Consider the following 21,631-nt stretch of genomic DNA (forward strand, 5'->3'; position numbering starts at 1 on the left):
TATTTTTTTATTTGCAAATCCCATTTTATTTATTTGTGAATTTCATTTCTTTTTGTGAAATTTGTAAAAATATTTGTGAAACTCTTTATATTTATTTGTGGATCATAGTGTATTTATTCAGAATAACGAAACAATTCTGACCCCATACGTCCGCGCTATTCTCCGAGATGCACTTGACGGCCTTTTGTGTAGCGGAATTTTTTATTTTTTTTTGGACAACCTAGTTAAGGCGGTAGGGCTTCCGATTTAGGCGGGCCGTCTTAACTGAAAAGCGCTGCGGGAAACCTGCACTATTTTGGAATAAAAACACTGTCAATAATAATCGTACGTAATTCAAAGAATTTGTGTGTAAATTTTTGGATCCCAAAATGTACGGCCACGACAGTTTACAGATACGAGAATTTGTGTGTTTGTTCAAATACAACTCCAAAATGTACGACTATGACAGTTTACACACACAACGCTTGTTTTCACAACACCTCTTTTTCACACACAAAAACGGTCTGCGAAACAACTGTCAAAAATACGTCATCACGTTCACAGGCATTACCATCCGAGGGAAGATGAATCGATTCCACGAAGTGCGTATGCGCCCGCCCTCTTTTGAACCACTGGCGAAATGGCGGATCAGCAGCCAAGCGCTCACTCATCGTCAGTGTTGTATAAAGTATTAGAAAGCAATACTTGAGTAAAAGTACAAGTATCATACTAGAAAAAGACTTTGGTAGAAGTGAAAGTCACCTTTTAGAATAGGCTACTACTCAAGTAAAGGCTTAAAGTATCTGATATTTAGTGTACTTAAGTATCAAAAGTCATTTTCTGATATTAAATGTACTTAAGTATTTGAAGTAAAAGTAAAATTTCAGTGATTTTCGGTAGGTATAAATTCAGGGACGGTTCTAGGGTTTCATCTTTAGGGGTTTTAGCCCTCAGTGAGAATTTAAAACAAGAAGAGTTTTGTATTATATATTATATGACTACATAGTAAGCCAAAAGTTATGGTATTATTAAATGGCAAAAGTGGACACCAAAATTTTATGCATGATGTAATGATGCCAGTCTTGAATCAAATCAGTTCATGTCTGTGTGTATTCTCTACAAACAGTGTGTCCAATGAATGCAGTCATTAATAAACAAATATTCACAAAGACCGAATCAATAAATGTTATTTTTATTTAGTATTGTATGGATTGTTTGCATTAACATTTTGTTTGTGCTACAACTCTGGTAATAAGAAAAGTGAAATTTCACTGCTTTTGGTTGCTGTATTTGCAGCTTTCCGATTAACGTTATACATTAAAGCCTCCAGCTCTGACTGCGCGTGCACGCTGCGCGTACCTGTGCTTCTCCGTACAGCGTGCGGAGCGTAATGCAATCTAGGAGTAGTGATTCACCAAACCTCTCTTATTGCAGTCACACACATTTCTTCTGATTCTATTTTGTAGTAACGAAGATGCTTAGTGGAAATATAACGGAGTAAAAGTATACATTTTATCTAGGAAATGTAGTGGAGTAAAAGTGAAAGTTGACATAAATTTAAATAGCGAAGTAAAGTACAGATACGTGACATTTCTACTTAAGTACAGTAACGAAGTGTTTTTACTCCGTTACATTACAACACTGCTCATCGTCTCAGGTAAGTTGTTTTTTCCTTCCAAATTCAGACATGTTTAAGGGTTAGTTATCACTAATAACAGAGAGGAGTAATATTACAGAGATAGGTTAACTATAGCGTGCAGTCTGTAGCATGATGAGATAGGCCTACATAAAAGAATTAGCAATTTTAAGTGTTAACTTACTAACAGCTGTGTACATGCACTGGAATACACAGGTCATGCAATATGTGTTCACTGCTTAAGTGTTAAAGTCATATTTTATTGTTTATCAGGTTCCATTAGGTGACATCTTGCACTCAGCCCTGAATCTGGTGTCGATGTTGACCGACACCTTAAGTGTTGGACAACAGAAAATGGCGAACCAGTCCAATATCAGTGGACAGTCAGCACAAGTAAGAAGGTCCAAGTCAAATGGGCAGTCAGTGCAGCAGGAAATGGCTAGATGTGAGGTGTGTGTCTTTTATGTAAGCCTATCTCATCACACTACAGACTGCAGTGATGACCTCCTAAACAGCTGTATTCTTTAAGCACCTAATGTAACCTTACTCTGAGAGCTAATCTTACTTACTATAGTTAACCTATATCTGTAATATTACTCCTCTCTGTTATTAGTGATAACTAAACCTTAACCATGTCCGAATTTGGAAGGAAAAAACTTACCCGAGACGATGAGTGAGCGCTTGGCTGCTGATCCGCCATTTCGGAGCCAGTGGTTTAAAAGAGGGCATGCGCATTTTGTGGAATCGATTCATCTTCCCTCAGATAGTAATGCCTGTGAACGTGATGACGTATTTTTGACAGTTGTTTCGCAGACCGTTTTCGTGTGTGAAAAAGAGGTGTTGTGAAAACAAGCGTTGTGTGTGTAAACTGTCATAGTCGTACATTTTGGAGTTGTATTTGAACAAACACACAAATTCTCGTATCTGTAAACTGTCGTGGCCGTACATTTTGGGATCCAACTCCGCAAAATTAAAATTTACACACAAATGCTTTGAATTACGTACGATTATTATTGACAGTGTTTTTATTCCATACACTATTAGGATGTACTCATTCATAGAGACACATCTGTAATTGATAGCACATCTGTATGTCTGTGGCCCCATCATTCACATGACAATCAACGTCACAGAGATCACACTTTTCCTAATTAGAATGTTTGATGTAAAAATTAACTGTAGCTCGATAGACAGATAGAGGTGGCAAGCTGAAGATACTGCGATTTGCATTGGGAGTGACAAAGATAGACAGGATTGGATATATGTTATATTAGTGGGACAGTGCAGGCAGGATGGCTTGGAGACAAAGTGAGAGAGAAGAGATTAAGAGGGTTTGGACATATACAGTACAAAGAAGGGATATGGGGTATATAGGAAGAAAAATGCTGAGGATGGGGCTGCTGGGCAAGAGGAGAAGAGTAAGGCCAGAGGGTGAGGGTTGTGGATGTGGTGAGGGAAAACATGCAGAGGAAGATGGTGTGATGGAGGAAGATGCAGAAGACAGGTTGTAATGGAGAAAAATGATCCGTGGTGTGCGAGCACTAAAGGGAGCAGCCGAAAGAAGCTCAAGAAGAAGAAGATAGATAGATAGATAGATAGATAGATAGATAGATAGATAGATAGATAGATAGATAGATAGATAGATAGATAGATACTGTAAATATAGACTTACAGGTTTAAAGATCCATGCTGACTAACATAGACTGCACTTTTCAGTAAGAATCAGAAAGCGGACACACTGGTAGCTTAATTACACATTTTTATGACAGATTGATAAATGATAAATGCATTATTGAGTACAATAAATAATTTATTCAAATATAGTTCTTGTCCTAGTGTACCTAGAATTCATCTGTAGCATCGCTAAGGGGAGCTAAAGGTCCAGTGTGGATAATATCAGAGAGTTATGATTACTGACATGATTGATCAGCGCAAAAGTGAGGATTTATCAGTCACACTGATTGGCCAGCTGTGAAATGTAGAGATGGGAGTGTCCAGATCATTACAGGAGATTTGTGTGAGTTTGGAGTATTGATTGTAGACCTGTCTGACAGCCGCATCCTTAAAGATTAGAGAGAAAGGTTTCGGGTATTTGTCATTGGTGCGTGCGCTTCGGTTTGTTAGAGGCTGTGGGAATGTGTCGTATATCTTCAGATATGTCTCAAATGTGCACTATTGACTTTTCAAAACATCTCACATCAATCACTTTGTTTTGAAGTAAACAGAAACCTCATGTCACTAAACGGCATCAATATCCATACATTTTGTCTCAACTCAAATGTATATATTCTAACCCTGACCTAATGGCTCCACCCCTTTTGAGCTCCTGTGGTGTAAAGTACACTGCACTTAACAGATCTGAAGTATACAGTGGTGCTTGAAGGTTTAGAAACCTTTAGAGGTTTCTAGATTTCTGCATAAATATGACCTAAAACATCAATTCATATCAGATGTTCAGATAAGACAAAGCTATTATACTTGGTCATACCAGGTACTTCAAGCAAAGTTTCCCCTACTCTGGCCACTCACCGATATCTAATATAGGATCATTTTCTTCATAAAATGAATGACAGAGTATAATACTTTGGTGTCATTGGTTTAATTGGGTTTCACGCTTGGGCTCTTAGTCAACTTTCAGGAATTGTATGAAAATCTGATGATGTTTATGTCATATTTATGAAGAATATAAAACTTTCAATCATCACTATATAATGTAAGACCTAGCTTTAAAGAAAAAGACTGAGACGGAAACAAGCAAATAGTAAATGAAAGAGCTAGAAAGTTATGAGAGATGAAAGGCAGGAAGGAAAGGAAGGAGGATAAAAGAGTGACTGCTTTGGCTTTTCTTCCTTGCAGCACTTTAGAGTGGTTTTCATTGCTGATTTTATTTATAATTGAATGTAATGTGTGAGGATAAAGGCCCTCTAGTAGCACCTATCTCTCTTAAGTGCTTTACGCTGCATTACACTTTGTTCATTGAATTAGCTTTGCTTGAGTTAGTGTCCCTTGTGCCTGCTTTAAAGAAATTTCCCATGAAAGGCTTACATTACTTTCTGCAACTAATCACATGCACTAGAGCGTGGCTGTGTATTCACCACACTTCTCCCTTATAACCTTCCTCCTTAATCATTTCCACATAATTCCCTTGCAGAAATAAGAGAAAAAACAACATTTGCCTCCTTATACAGTACTTTGCTGCCACTGTATAATGAAACAAGCCATTTTGCCGTCAGATGTAAAAGATTCACTGGGATATGCTTGATCTTGACCTCTCTTTTTGTTATGTCATGTGACATTGTGAAATGAACAAAAAAGCTTATTGCTATCAATTTAACTGGACAAACACATGCATGAATTTTCACAAACAAGTTTGTAGTTATATTTACTACAGTTATACAATTAAGACATAGACAACTTGCTAAAACTGTAGAATAAGTGTAATAAAAATAAACAAATTAAATGAATGCTGTGCAAAGTGATAATGGAAGACGTCTGGCTTCCAGATGGCCGTATTGTATTACTATACAAATACCTTTGTTCTTTTTTACAGATAACACCTTGAGTCAGAAGCCATTTCAGATTAACCCATTTCGTAACTTCTTGACATATTCTCAGGCTACATGTGATGGATAAGATATGCAGCTTGCAAGTGACTTTGTTATTTAGAAACACTGGCTTTTGAGCAAAGTGAGTTTTATTATCATTCCTCCATAAAACGTGCCTGAGTGCAAACATGTACAGTATAAAGTACATCAAGGGCTATTCAATTAGTTTGTCATGTAGGTTCATGAAAAACATCCCAAATAAGGGACTGGAGAGATCTGGGTTGCAATATGAGTGATGACACAACAAAAATATATATTTTATATATAATCATTTGGATTTTTGCACCATAGTCCTCCCAATTAATCTGTCTTTTTCACACTAGGCTACACGAAAGGCCGGAAGAAAATAATAGGCCGACAATTGAATAGCCCGGCAGTAGTTACTGTAGATACCCGATAGGACCATATGACAATATTGGATGGTTTAAATAGGGTGGCTGAAGAAAAGCTGAATAAAGTTGTGAAGTTGTGTAATAACAGATGATTAGAAACCAGTCAAATACAGTCTTACTGCATGACTTGGGAGGTTCTTCTCACCTCCCAAAAACATCCAAGTAGATGGATTGGCAACTTGGTGTGTGTGTGTGTGTGTGTGGGGGGGGGGGGGGGTGTTATCCTCTCTCCTACTCACTGTTCTTGGAATCTCACTCACTGTTACAGCAGCCAAGAGTAATTTTTTTTATATATTTGCATTTTATTACTCTTGGCTGCTGTAACAGTGAAATTTCCCCCATTGTGGGACGAATAAAGGTACATCTTATCTTATCTTGTCATCTTATGCTTTTAACTGGTATGTTTTTTTATTCCTTTGTTTATTCATTTGTTTATTCGTTCATTTATTCATCATTTATTCATTTGTACATTCATTCACTCATTCATTCATTCATTCATTCATTCATTCATTCACCTCACAAGGTTATCGATCCCGTTCAGAATTTTAATGTATTCCAAGAACAGTGAGTAGGAGACACCCACCCACCCACACACACACACCAAGTGGCCAATCCATCTACCTGGATGTTTTTGGGAGGTGAGAAGAAACCAGAGAACATGGAAGAAACACGAGAACAGACAAATCTCTACAGACAGTAACCTGAGCTCAGGATTAAACATGAGACTGTTAAAACCACTAGTGTACATCATTCATGTTAGTGTCTAGCAGAGGTTTTACATCTTTTAGTGAGGATGAAGAAAAATGGAAGAATTCCAAAATCAAAGCAATGACATTGAGTGCATTTAAAAATCAGCACGGTTCATGTTTCTGCTTAAGTGAAAACACATGAAAAAACACAGTAAAACAACACCAGTGATGAATATCATGCTCTTCAACACCCAATAAAGTACTCATAACACAAACTAGCAAAACTTTCCATAGCCAGATTCAATGCCAGGACATGAACTGTTGAATGATGCTGTCTGTTACTGGCAGTCATACGGCTTACAGTAATCAACACAAGTATTACTGAGTAATCCACCAAAGTATGTTTAGTAGAGCAGGACAGTTCATTGGTTTCCAAAAAGCCCTCCACATCTGTGCCACTGTGTTACCCTCAAATCACCTCTGCACATAATACACTTCCAAAACAGAAGTGTATAGAGAAACACAGTGTATAGAGAAACACAGCCCCAGTTTACTTTAGGATCAGATGCAAAAGGTGAGCAGAAGTTTATCAAATATGCAAGAGCAGAAAAAGTGTAAAAAAAGAGGTGTTTGAGCTTCTGTTTGTATTAGTACTTGAACAAGACCAGATGTGCTTCGTACAGCATGTGGTACTGTTCTAGTGCTTATCTAGCTTAGGTGTGTAAATATGGCAAGCGTTAAACCAACACGAAAATTGGCTGCTATGGCTGCTATGATGCACAAATTAGTTACTGTTTTAATGAATCCAATGAATTCGATTCTTACATCAGTGACCGCAGTCTTACACAACCAGACCTTACATCAGTGACCGCAGTCTCACACAACCAGACCTTCAAAATGACGGCAGATGTATGGACACCACAGTTGCTTTTATTGGCCAAGGACCACCCAAGAGGGTGTGTATATGTAATAATAATTATAATAATGATAATAATAATGTAAATGCATCTGACTGACATGTAAAGCATCCAATCACAGTTCGATTTGTTCAGCGGGCATGAAAATGTAAAATAAATGTTCCTACAAACAGACCGGCATGTAATCATAAACTGTTCATTTAGGAAAGTCATGCAAATTAATGAATCTATACCATGAACTTCAGATAATGAGCAAAATCCAGCATTTAGCTGATTCTCATTGCACTCATCACAGCTATAAACATGACAGATTCCTTCTTCCATGAGGGAAGCAGAGCGTCACGACGGCTTTGTTTCCAGGCGGACCATGCGGCAAACGTGCCTCCCAGACATCTTCTATAATCAAACTAATCAGATGATGACTTTTTGATGAATACATTTTATATGCCATAATCAGACTTTCATTCAACAGTTGATTGATGTGCGTGACGTCTGAGGCTGAATTGAGACTAATGACCATGTACCGTATGGTACATACTGTATGTAGAAGAAGCCTTTATTTTGTCGCAAAAACATAACAGCACAGTGGTAGCTTGGCAGTGCTGCCCTAACAAGAAATTTCGTTGAATGGACAGATAGATGCATCTCCTAGTAACCTAGTAACCCGAAAACATGAAGTCTCCACCATCTTCTGGGGTATAAAAACAATCCACTTCAATTGTTAATATAAAATACGCTAAGCCCCAGCACTGCTAAGCTGCGACTGTATAAAGGCTCCTATTTTGCGACAAAATAAAGGCTTCTTCTACATATGTACCGTACGGTACATATTCATTATCAGGGCATTACCATTCAGTACCATTATCAGGGCTCTTATCCCTCCTACTATTACTGACCCCTCTGTCTCTGTTCTGTGCTGTGTTGTTTTGGGTTGCTTCCAACCAGTAACGATTAGAGGATGTGGTGAGGCATATAAACCCCTCAGGTTCCCCCCGTGATACTGTTTCCCCCCATTGTTTAAAGAGGATTACCCTTGTATAGAGCAATTGTTCCTCAGTATTGTTAATAACAGCTTATCTTCTGGTGTAATTCCTATTTATTTTAAACATGCAGTAGTACAACCATACTGTATATTAAGAAACCTGGTCTAGACCACTCTTTACTAGCTAACTTTAGACCTATCTCCAGGCTGCCATTTCTTTCTGAGGTCTTAGAAAATATTGTCTATACACAACTGAAATCGTTTCTGGATGAAAATTACATCCTGGAGTCTGGCTTTAAAACACTGCATAGCACAGAGTCAGCCTTGTAAAGGGTTTTTAATGACATTCTCATTGCTTCTGATGCTGGTAATTTTGTCATCCTTGTCCTGCTGGACCTAACAGCTGTCTTTGATATAGCTGACCACCGCATTTTAATATCTCATCTAGTTCAACTTGTGGGTGTCCGTGCCCCTGTTTTAAAGTGGTTCAGTCCTACTTAACGAATAGGACTTTTTCTGTGGGTCTAGGTGGTCTAGAATCCTCCATTGCTCCCTTGTCCTACGGGGTTCCACAGGGCTCGGTTCTGGGGCAATTACTCTTTTCGCTTTATCTGCTTCCCCTGGGATCCATCCTTGGACACCATGGGATTTCCTTCCACTGTTATGCAGATGATACCCAAATCTACATACCGGTAAAGCAAAAGGAGGGTTCCTCTGTTGCACATCTCCTTTCATGTCTTGATGGCATTAAAGCTTGGATGGAAGTGAATATTCTCTATTTTAATTATAACCTGACAGAGGTGATGTTGTTTGGCCCAAGTGGCTCCGGTAAGTCCCCCCTGTTGACCTGGGTCCTTTGGAATCCTATGTTAGACCTGTGGTATCTAATTTAGCCTTTAAAATGGATGTTGATCTTAAATTGGATAGCAAAATTATGCATTGGTGAAGTCCAGCTTTTTTCACCGAAGGCGCCTGGCAAAAATAAAACCTCGTGTCCTGGCAACAATTTGAGAAGGTAATCCATGCCTTTATTACATCTCGACTGGATTACTGTAACACACTCTATATCGGTCTTAGCCAGTCTTCTCTGTCTCGCCTTCAATTAATCCAAAATTCTAGTGCGCATCTTTTGACTGGTTTGAAGGAAATATGACCATATAACACCAATTTTGGCCTCACTGGCTGTATTATAGGGTTCAGTTTAAAGTGCTTTTATTTATTTTATTTTTTTTAATCTTTAAATAGTCAGACCCCGACATACCTTACGGAACTGCTTCACCCCTACAGTCCTGCCCGTTCGCATAGGTCAGCTGATCAATAGCTTCTTGACACCAAAAGGTCAAAGTGGAAGCAAAGAGGAGACCGAACCTTCTCTGTTGCTGCTCCTAGGCTATGGAACTTGCCTCTGTACATCGACAGGCACCCACTGTTTCCTTATTTAAAAACACATTTCTATTCCCTGATTTTTGTTTAATTCTGAATTATTGCTGTTATTATTTTATTTTGTTACTATTTAATTCTTTGTATTTTATGATGTACAGAACTTTGTGTTCAGCTTTGTCTTTTTTTTGTTTTAAAAGTGCTTTATAAATAATAATAATAATAATAATAATAATTATTATTATTATTATTATTATTATTGTTATCCATTTCTTAATATTTAATAAAATATTTTTTTCTAGCTTTGAAGAAGAGACTAGAAGTAAATGTATAAATTGTGCATTGTGTTACACAAAGGGATAATCTACAGAACCGACAGAATCCACAGACGTTTTGTGTTTCTTGATCTAAAGCAAGTGGTGGTTTATAGTAGTCATATACAAGGGAAATATGGTATGATTGCTGACTTCAAAACAAGTGTGGAAAATAGGATCAGAATCAGAGCCTATTGTGTGTTCATGTCTTTTGTCTCTATATGATGTGACCCTAAGCTTAAAGCTTCAACCATAATGGAATCCTAATGCTAACAAGTTACTGATAAACATGTGATGGGGTCTAAAGAAGAAGGAGATGCTACATTGCAATCTGAGAAAGATACTCACGTGAGTAGGGAGCGAGGAGGGAAAATAAAAGCACCCTCGGTGATCCGATCAATGAGATTAAGTGGAATTCTCTGAATCTGCTCGCAGTTTAGCATGATGAAATCGTATTTGCTGATGAGGAGAGACCTCTCAGTGATCAACACCAATCGCTCTTTTTCATTGTTCCAGTGATCAATCCTGGGGAACAAAGAAACATACAGAATACATATTTAAGCTAATTCAGTAATAAATACATAAATAACTCTTGAGTACTCTCTTTAGTAATGTGATGTGATGGTCTTTACTGGTCTACATTCACACAACCAAAATTCATTCATTTTCTACCGCTTGTCCGAACTTCTTGGGTCACGGGGAGCCTGTGCCTATCTCAGGCATCATCGGGCATCAAGGCAGGATACACCCTGGACGGAATTCCAACCCATCGCAGGGCACACATTCACACACTTATTCACTCACGCAATCATACACTACGGACAATTTTCCAAAGATGCCAAATCAACCTACCATGCATGTCTCTGGCCGGGGGGAGGAAACCGGAGTACCCGGAGGAAACCCCCGAGGCACAGGGAGAACATGCAAACTCCACACACACAAGGCGGTGGCGGGAATCGAACCCCCAACCCTGGAGGTGTGAGGTGAAACGTGCTAACCACTAAGCCCCCACATCCAAAATTCTTCATCAAAATACAAAGACACTGAGGAAAAAAGTTAAATTAAAAAATGACAGATTAGGGATGAAGGTGTCGGTGACAGCACTGGGAGTATGAAACCCTGTGACAGATGAGTCGTGTTTCAATCTATTCAGATTTCTGGGATTACTTAGCATATATTTGCTGAACACATCTTCAGGGAACTTCGGGATAAATTCAGTGCAAACAGAGTAATTACATCTCAAACTGTGACACAAAGAAAACTAAGCCACTGCACATCAAGTCTGACTAAAATACACAGTTGAAAACAATGTTATTATAGGAAAGCACACAGATGACCACTGTGTGATTCTTAGAAATTAGGACCATCTGATGCTGTGGGTTTTCCCTGGGAATTTTAACATGACTGCTCAAGAGGTTTACATGAAACTGTAATTCAGCAGTCAGGGTGGTGTATTCTGACAGTAAGTTATTTTGAGGTAAGACAAATATACAAAACCTCTCAATTATGTACATACTCTAAAAGCTTCAATATTTCATGACATGCCTTCAGGAAAACCTCATCAAATATTTACGGTGCATTTTTAGTTCCCAGAACACAAAAGTAAGAGTTCAGAAGATGAAACACTGATACATAAACCCTGGATGTGACTGAACTTTGTGAAACAACGATAAAGTTAAAAGAAGAAAAAAAAATAGTGTGTTCTTGTCTCATTTCCTGGCTGTCACAGCTATAAGCCGGAGAAGAGAAAATAAAAGAGAAATTTAAAAGCTGTTTTCTAATGGAAATTAATTTCATCTTTTTTTACTGGGGTGTGTGTTACTCTAAAGGATGTCAGTGACTTGTTCTAGATCCAGATAGATGTACAATGAGAGGAAGAAAACGAGTGAGACACACATCCAAGTCTCATATTTGGCACCAGAGTCTGATTCACCCTGGATGGGACGCCGACCTGTTACAAGGCAGTCATTTATACCTTTAACAAAGCCAAACTATCTACCTTCATAGTTTTGGACAGTGAAAAGAAACTAGAGACCCGGGTGGAAATCTACATGAACATAGAAGAAGAATATGTGAAACTCCACACAGACAGTAACCAGAGCTCAGGGTAGAATCAGTGAACCTGTCAAAACCCTCTGTGTCAACATGTCACTCGATTTCCTCATATATTACTACAATATTTTATTTACTGTTTTTTAGTAAATTACTAAGGCATATCAAGTGATATCCCCTAATGTTATACAAACGATATCCCCTAACATCATACAAACGATGTTCCCTAATGGAAGTGGCCTCTTTTAGCAGCATAATGCTCCCTGACATACTGCAAACACTGTGTGGGAATGACTGGAGGAACATGACAGTGAACATGAGCTCAATTTGGAACATGAGTTCCAAATTCTCAAAGATCTCAATCCGTTCGAGCATCTGTGGGATGTGCTGGACAAACAAGTCTAACCCATGCTCCCAACTTACAGGATCTGTTGATAAAATCTTGATGCCAGATACCACAGCACACCTTCAGAGGTCTTGTGGAGTCCTTGCCTCGACGGGCCACAGCTGTTTTTCGGCTCAAGTAAGATGGTTTTAATGTTATGGCTGATAGGTGTGTGTGTGTATCTATTGGGCTGGGGAAAATGCAATATATTATTCATACTCATGTGGCAAGCTCTTAAAAGAATTTCCTGAAAGCTTGTGTCCAGTGATAGAAGCTGACATCCGCCTGCACATTTAGCAGAACCTCCCTCAGCAGCTCCGCTTTACTGTATATTTCTCTTTAATAATTTCCTGCACATCTGCGTTATGTACAGAAACGCATGACGGAATGATGAAATGTCAGCTGCAACCCTGCAGCTTGGAATATTGTGTAAGATAAGTTCAATATTACTGCTTGGCGAGTGTGTTAGTTTTGCATTGTCGCCACATTATATGACACAGTTTGTGTGTGGGCTTGGAGAAATGTGTCAGAGGTTATTGGGTAAAAGGAAATCTTTAGCTCTAAAGTGTTCAGAATGATTTGTTTACCATTTCCATAGAGGCTTCCTCCTTGTCACATAGTCACCTGCACAAGTTTAAAAAGATGATGCAATCGCTATATCTGAAGTTGCAAGAATAACACAGTCTCTAAAGTACACTGGGCGGTTTAAAGTCATAAGGTTTATACTTTCTGTACTTCATTTAGCTTGACGAATTCTTATGAAAATTTTCCAACAAAGGTCTCACCAAACCAACCTCAATGAAGGGGTTCTAGATAACACACATAAAATACTGAACAGGAAGTTCTTTCTAAAACAGTTAACGATGTCTTTCAAATAGGAACATGGGTGCAATTGTACAATCTTATTTTGAAAAAATACAGCAGATAAACTCTTAACTAGCACCTAATACCATACTGCAAAAAAGCATACTGATGATCTACACAATAAAATTCCAATCAGTTAAAGGCAAAGCAATAACACTGTGAAGCAATTATACCAGGGTGTGGTGGCATACATACTGAGCATAGAGTATACAAAACTCATATTTTATAATGACAGGTTTTGCTCTTTTATTAATAATAACAAAAGAAGAACATACTCAACCAGCAGCCAAACGCTCAGGACAGGACCGTCCACCTTCGGGTCTACCAGCGATTTGACGTCTTCAATTGCATTGTCTAGAGTCCCAGGCTAAACCAATAAACCAAAAACAAATATCGTCAGTTAATGCGGTGAGAAGGTGTACTTGGCGATTAGGACCACCCTATTAGGTCTGTTCACTGATAAGCTGTTACTGTTAATGCTTCTAATATTTCATGAAAAATAGGATTGTCTATGGGACACAAAACATTATACTAGGATAAACAACACGAACTCACTTCATGCATAACTAACTGGATTTTAGATTTTAAATAAATAATTAACACAGGACATTATCGTTGTGTAATTATGTAGTATTTTTATATCTATAACACTGATAAACATTATTTTATGAATCACTTTTTTGTAAATATTTTGTGTTTTTGTGACTTTAACAAAAAATGCTAAACAGAAACCTGGGAGGTGTTGAATTTGAAATTGCTGTGCGTATTTTTTTATTTTTATTTTTTTACTTCAGACAATTCTGTTACTGCAAAATGGCTATGAACCATGTCTGGGTTAGTTGCCAGGCAAACAGGATTTGATTACCAAATTCTGCGAGGTCGACGTGGAGAAACACCAGGTAGCTAGATGTAAGTAGGTGGTGCTTGTGTGTGTGTGAGTGTGTGTGTGAGTGTGTGAACGATAAAGGAAGGAAGGTACTGTAAGCTCTTTGGACTTACAGACACATGACTAACTATATTTACTATGGGTGGGTAGTGGATCACTTCATTGTTAGACCTGAGTGAACTTTACCTAAACAACACACATAAAGCTTTGCTTTACTGATCTCCTGCAAAAAACTGTACAGTTTGTAATTTTATCTAATAAACAAGATCCTTTATATTACCCGAAGGACAAAGAATCTCTTGAGCTTGAACTGGTTCACTGCTGTGTTCCACCTTTCTCCTGGATCTGCATTGGTGGTTGTGGTGGTGGTGCTGGATGCTGGTGGCAATGTCTTCTCTTCAGTCTTATTGCTGTGAGTGACAGCTGAAGATGGGGCACTGGGGTGGGATTGAAGGTCCTCGGGGACTGCGTTAGGTGAATCAGCTTCATGCTGCTCAAGCTTCACAGATTTAAACGTCTCCTCGTCTCTTTCTGACATTGCGATGCTTATTTACCCAGGGTGAGTCTGAAGATCTAAAAACAAACTGGTATGGAAGTAGACAAACAAAGAGACAGAAAGATAGAAACAGAGACAAACAAACAGAGATGGACAGATAGAGATAAACAGATGCACAGTAACAGACAGACACAAACACACAGACACACACAAACACAGACAAAGGCACGCACACACACACACACACACACACACACACACACACACACACACACACACACAGGAAGACAAGCAGTAAGCTTGGTATCACATGGGCTCCAGTTGTAACATTTAAAACAAACTTTTCAGCTGCCGACTTTAAAACATTTTTTTTTTACATTTTTAAATAATTATTCATCATTGTATAATTTCCGTTGTTTGTTCTTTAATGTTTTAGCATTTTATTTAAATACGACATTTCCTAGAGAAGCAGTTTTAAAGGAATTGTGAAATCCGTGCAAAAGCTTCAGAACTTCTGCACAAAGAACACATGGATTAAATAATAAGTGAAAGCTTTTCAAAGACCTCAATCCAATATTGTAACTAACAGAAAAATGAAACAACATCTTCTTCCGTTGTTGTTCAGCACACGATCTGTCACTTCTACACACGTACACACTCTGGGGCTTTAAACACGTTTAACTGCAAGATCTAGAACCAAAACGCAAGAGACTCGATTCTGGTGAGTCTTTAAATAAAAGCCATAAAAAAGTAAACACTTACCGGCCTCTGGCTCCAGAAGTTTTATCGATACAACACAGTAACAGGTGCAATAGATTTCTCTTCCTTTTTCCGGGTTGTTTAAGCAGTGGGCGTGGCCAAATAAAGAAATACATGTCTGTCACAACTCTATATGTCTAGTCTCTGACTCTATATGTCCAGTCTATAACTCTATATGTCTAGTAAACTCTATATGTCTAGTTTGTAACTCTATTTGTCTAGTCTATAACTCTATATGTCTAGTAAACTCTATATGTCTAGTTTGTAACTCTATTTGTCTAGTCTATAACTCTATATGTCTAGTAAACTCTATATGTCTAGTTTGTAACTCTAGTCTATAACTCTCTATGTCTAGTAAACTCTATATGTCTAGTTTGTAATTCTATATGTCTAGTCTATAACTCTATATGTCTAGTAAACTCTAGTTTGTAACTCTATATTATCTATAACCTCTTTGTCTAGACTATAACTCTATGTCTAGTAAACTCTATATGTCTAGTTTGTAACTCTATATGTCTAGTCTATAACTCTATATGTCTAGTAAACTCTAGTTTGTAACTCTATATGTCTAGTCTATACCTCTATATGTCTAGACTATAACTCTATGTCTAGTAAACTCTATATGTCTAGTTTGTAACTCTATATGTCTAGTCTATAACTCTATATGTCTAGTCTATAACTCTATATGTCTAGTTAACTCTATATGTCTAGTTTGTAACTCTATATGTCTAGACTATAACTCTATATGTCTAGTAAACTCTATATGTCTAGTCTATAACTCTATATGTCTAGTCTATAACTCTATATGTCTAGTTAACTCTATATGTCTAGTTTGTAACTCTATATGTCTAGACTATAACTCTATATGTCTAGTAAACTCTATACATTATGTCTAGTCTGTAACTCTATATGTCTAGTCTATAACTCTATATGTCTAGTCTATAACTCTATATGTCTAGTCTGTAACTCTATATGTCTAGTCAACTCTACAGTATATGTTTAGTCTGTAACTCTATATGTCTAGTCTGTAACTCTATATGTCTAGTCAACTCTATTGCCTAGTATATAACTCGATATGTCTAGTCTGTAACTCGATATATCTAGTCTATAACTATATGTGTCTAGTTGACTCTATATGTCTAGTCTGTAATTCTATATGTCTAGTCTGTAACTCTATATGTCTAGTCTATAACTCTATATGTCTAGTCTATAACTCTATATGTCTAGTCTGCAACTCTATATGTCTAGTTTGTAACTCTATATGTCTAGTCTGTACCTTTATATGTCTAGTCAACTCTATATGTCTAGTCAACTCTATATGTCCAGTCTATAACTCTATACTTTATGTCTAGTCAACTCTATATGTCTAGTCTGTAACTCTATACTGTATGTCTAGTTTGTAACTCTATATGTCTAGTCAACTCTACAGTATATGTTTAGTCTGTAACTCTATATGTCTAGTCTGTAACTCTATATGTCTAGTCAACTCTATATGCCTAGTATATAACTCTATATGTCTACTCTGTAACTCTATATGTCTAGTCTATAACTCTATGTGTCTAGTTAACTCTATATGTCTAGTCTGTAACTCTATATGTCTAATCTGTAACTTAATATGTCTAGTCTATAACTCTATGTGTCTAGTTAACTCTATATGTCTAGTCTGTAACTCTATATGTCTAATCTGTAACTTAATATGTCTAGTCTGTAACCCTATATGTCTAGTGTATAACTCTATATGTCTAGTCTATAACTCTATATGTCTAGTCTGTAACTCTATATGTCTAGTCTATAACTCTATATGTCGAGTTAACTCTATATGTCTAGTTAACTCTATATGTCTAGTCTAGTCTCAGATGTCTATAATGCAAATATGCATTGTGACCTACAGTATACATATGCACATTACTGTATATACATCTAAAAAACAAACAGCCAGGACATTTACAAAACACAGTAAATTAACAGGTTATTTGCTTTAATATGATGATAAATAGAATGTATATAATGAGTGTGATTTATTTTGTAAAGGGAAAATATAATGAGATATACTGATGTAATATAATGGTTACTGTACAGTGATAACTGAAATAATGATTCAATAGTAAATCTGCTATGCTACTACGTAGGGTGTGTGGTAAACTAGTGGTTAAGGTGTTGGGCTACCAATCGGAAGGTTGTGAGCTCCATCCCAGGTGCCCCTGTTGGGCTCCTGAGCAAGGCTCCTTAACCTTCAATTTCTCAGTGGTATTAAAAAAATTAGATTAGAAGTTTCTCTGAATAAGGGCATCTGCCAAATGCTGTAAATGCAATGAAGTTTTCATAGTTTTTCTTAAAGAGTTGTCTTTTTTTTATAAAAAGAATATTTCATGTATTCTTTTATTTTATTAATTTTCAATTAGTGCTTTATTTTGGTCAGGGTTGTAGTGGATACGGGGAAAGTCCCAGAACACTATACATGAAGTGATAATACACAATAAATAGGAAGTTAATCCATTGCAGGGGCACAATGCACATACATATTCAAATATACAACCTTTTTAACATATTCAGTTCACCTAGCAGGATGTTTTTAGAGGTAGGGGGTCATTGGAGAACCTGGAGGAAACCTGCACAGACACAGCTTATGTCTGAGCAGGAAATCCTGGCGCTCTGAAGCAGCAACACATACAGCTTATGTGGGAGGTTAGTTCATGAAAATGTTACCAAATCTGTTTTATTTCTTTTTTTTCTTCTTTTTTTTGAAATTCGATTAGGTATTGCATACACATTTGTCATACTCTCATACCTTAATATAGGAAGCATGCATATGCTTAACTGTGGTCACTTGTCTTGTCACACCACATTATGGATGCACACTCTCACATACATACTGTATCAGTCACCCAGAGTGACATTTTGTCTATAAACCTGAGCATATCACACCCATACTCTTAAATGTGAACAAACTAAAATGAAACTCATAGTACATCGATGACCAATGAGATAAATCTGATCACCAGTAAATTCAATCCCCATCACATATATGATGGATTACATTTACTATTAAAAAGAAAAAGAAAAAAAGGAAGAATCCGTGAAAGAGCTCAGCCTTCCACAGCCACTAGCCAGAAAATGGGGATATGGAACTTGAATGGTTAAGACACCATGCTTTTTAGACATGCTGGCTGCAATCGCATTGCTTCGGTTACTCCTATTTAACACCTTTGTTCCAGCACATTCATGCTTTTCTATAAATAAGCAAACCTTCACCTTGCAAATAAATACACTTTAGCTGTCAATCGACTGAGTGGGATGTTGTGGATTGTTCCATTAAAATTATGGCATATCCTTACTACATTAAATGCAAAGCTTTAATCTTTTAGGTGTCAGTTTCTATTCCTGCTAATCGCCTGTGATGTGACACGTCCTACAGCTGCGTGAGAGAAAGAGCTATTCACACATACTGCATGGCTATTTAAAAAAAACACCAAAGAATTGAGAATCCATCTCAATCAAAGGTATATTAAGCACAGCTTCAGAATAAAGCTTATTTTAAAAGGATTCTTCCTTCAGTGCCCACATATGATGCTTTCAGACACTATTTTCAGAGGCTGCAAAGAGCTAATACCCTGAATATCATCTTGTGGAAGGCTTGTTGGGCTTGTGCCCAGTCCGCAGGCACCTCTTATTAGTCTGTAAGCTTCAATACTCAATATTATGTTAATAGTGCTCTTTTGTGGCAAGGCTTCTAATACACTAATAGAGCAATCTATCAAACTGATGCAACTCATGGTTTTCTAGGAAGATGGCCTGACAAATATTTTTTATGTCCCTACAGGATGTATACAATATGCACACCTGGATAAGAAACTGCTTTACACCCAGTAAACTAAAATGATTGCCTTTGCATTTTATAATAATTCATCTCCAATTTCATAATCAAAAGAAAATAGATTTAGGATGCATTGTCTCTCTGAGGAAAACTTTCATCTATAACAGGGGGTTGCTCTACCCGTAATTGTCTGAAGAGGCTTTGTGGAGCTACACCTAACTTTTGTTTTTATCAGTGTGCAGTGTTCACATAACCTCATATGTGGTTAGAGCTGTTTACAACATCTCAGCATGCATGGTCTCAATTAAAGATTGATGCGAAAGTGCATATTTTTCAGCTGCTCCCTGTTCGAGGTCCCCACCATGGATCACATGGCTTGTGTGTTAGATTTGGCGCAGTGCTGGAAGAAGTCACTTTGTTGTCTCATACTGTAGCTCCAGGCTTCGATCCTGATCTCAGGATACCTCTCGTGAGGAATTTCTGTCTATGTTCACAATATGTTTGTGTGGTTTCCTCCCTTTCAGTTACTGAAACTGGGTAACTGACTGACTTTCACTTATTTTGAACCACTGTTGCGTCAGTCAGCTGAATGATCTGGTCTTTATCAGCAATCATTTGAAGACTTTGGCAGGAAGGAATTAGTGTTGGGTCCATGGTGAACTCAGAATTTGTGCCGACCCATTAGTTCCTTAGGAGCTCTCAGTTGCACTGTTATAAACTGTTGTAGAAATGGCATTATTTACATTTACCTTAATTACTGTCCAGTGCCACCCAAATGAGGATGAGGTTCTCTTCTGAGCCTGGTTCCTCCCTGGATATATAGTATTTTAATTTTTAAATTTATATTATTTAATTAATTTTAAACTTTAATTGTATGTATTTATTTATTTTCATTCTTCTTATTTTTTGTCTGTTTCTATACTTCTACAAAGCTGCTTTGAGTCAAGCTCTATACAAATAAATTGAATTGAATTGAAATTGATTATTAAGTGTATAAGCTATAAATGAATATCACAAAATATTCCTATATTTATCTACCAACTAAAATGCAAGTCTCACATATTCAACTCTAACATATTCAAATACCCAAAAGTCTTACAATTATCACCACACTGGAGTTCAATTGTTAATCGATTGTTTTATTTAAAGTATAAATTTCTCAAACCGATACCAACTATAATAGCGCGTAAAAGTAACAAAAATAAAGAGGCATCTCACTAATTGCAGAAGTCACAAAATAAAAAGATTTGTTTCCTTTTTTCCTCCAGTCTTGTAAAACAGGATAAAAATGTAATCCATTCATACATTCAACCAACTTTGTCCTGCTTTGTACTTTTAAAGGTTACATGATGTGAAGTTTAGGACCATTGTAAGCATGGTAAGAATACACCCTAGATGAAACACCAGTCAAGCACAGGCCATTAGACGTAATCATTTTAACCCACGAGCTCAGGACTGTACCGGGGGAAACCAAGCAGTTTATTTTAAAGTGGCTCCTGTACAATAATTCCACAGCGTATCTATTTTAACTCACTGCACGCACATCTGAATAAGTATAATCAAAGCAGTGAAGCTGACGCTCACAGAAATGTTAATAATCCTGTTGTGCGGATTAAATATCGAGCCCCAGGGTATGTGTCAAAGATCATTCATTTGTGCTGAACCTCAATGAAAAAACTTTCTCAATTATGATTCACTTCTTCAGTTCATTATCAATCCAATAAATTGAACATTACAAAATTACATTTTGTTAAGCTGATCCATGCTTCTTCCCAGCCAGCAGACATCGGAAACACTTTTCACAAATGAATTTGCTCATAAAACTACAGAATGTTGAATTTTGACTGTATAAAATGTCAGGTCACTTTTACTATGCAAATATCAATCAGTAAAACTGGATTAAGTACAGTAATGCCCTAACAGCCTTGTAGAATCATGATGAAGTAATAATCTCTGCAGCTTTTCATTTGCCTTCTCTGATTAGCTCTTAGGCTCAAAAATGTAATGGGATTCTTAAATAATTTTTAACACAAAGTGAGAACATACTGTAAAACAATTTGTAATAACTCTGTCTCTGTCTCATCTCACCATTTATTTTATTTTATCAGCATTTCACTGATCTGAAATCGACCTATAGGATAATTTCAATCAGTATCATATAAAATTAGTCAGAACGATGTTTGCTTTCTGTGTGAGATGTTTTTACCTTTGTTAGGATAACCTTACACAGAATTTTACTGGTTGAAGATAATGGCTAAACAAACAAACAAACAAACAAACAAACAACAACAATAATAATAATAATAATAATAATAATAATAATAATAATAATAATAATAATAATAATAATAATAATCTTTCTTTATGTCACCTCCTTTCAAAGGCTACAATATACATTTCCATGAAGACCAACTAGTAACTGCTCAGGTACCAAATGTTTAACAAACTGAGCATGATGTAGACCTGTTAAGGATTTTCCAG

General features: G+C 37.0%; 1 protein-coding gene across 1 annotated transcript in view; it reads right to left on the reverse strand.

Annotated features, from left to right (window-relative positions):
- The window catches only part of tprg1 (tumor protein p63 regulated 1), a 32,205-nt gene extending 16,746 nt beyond the window's left edge, over window positions 1-15,459 (reverse strand). The window contains exons 1-4 of the mRNA XM_047813884.1: window positions 15,340-15,459; window positions 14,362-14,665; window positions 13,471-13,562; window positions 10,243-10,419 (exon numbers count right to left, since the gene is read on the reverse strand). Coding sequence (XP_047669840.1) covers window positions 10,243-10,419; window positions 13,471-13,562; window positions 14,362-14,619 — 527 coding nt within the window. The 5' untranslated portion in view covers window positions 14,620-14,665; window positions 15,340-15,459. The remainder of the gene's footprint in view (window positions 1-10,242; window positions 10,420-13,470; window positions 13,563-14,361; window positions 14,666-15,339) is intronic.
- Window positions 15,460-21,631: the final 6,172 nt, after the last annotated feature.

The sequence above is a fragment of the Tachysurus fulvidraco genome, chromosome 5, assembly GCF_022655615.1.
Source record: "Tachysurus fulvidraco isolate hzauxx_2018 chromosome 5, HZAU_PFXX_2.0, whole genome shotgun sequence".
NCBI lineage: Eukaryota > Metazoa > Chordata > Actinopteri > Siluriformes > Bagridae > Tachysurus > Tachysurus fulvidraco.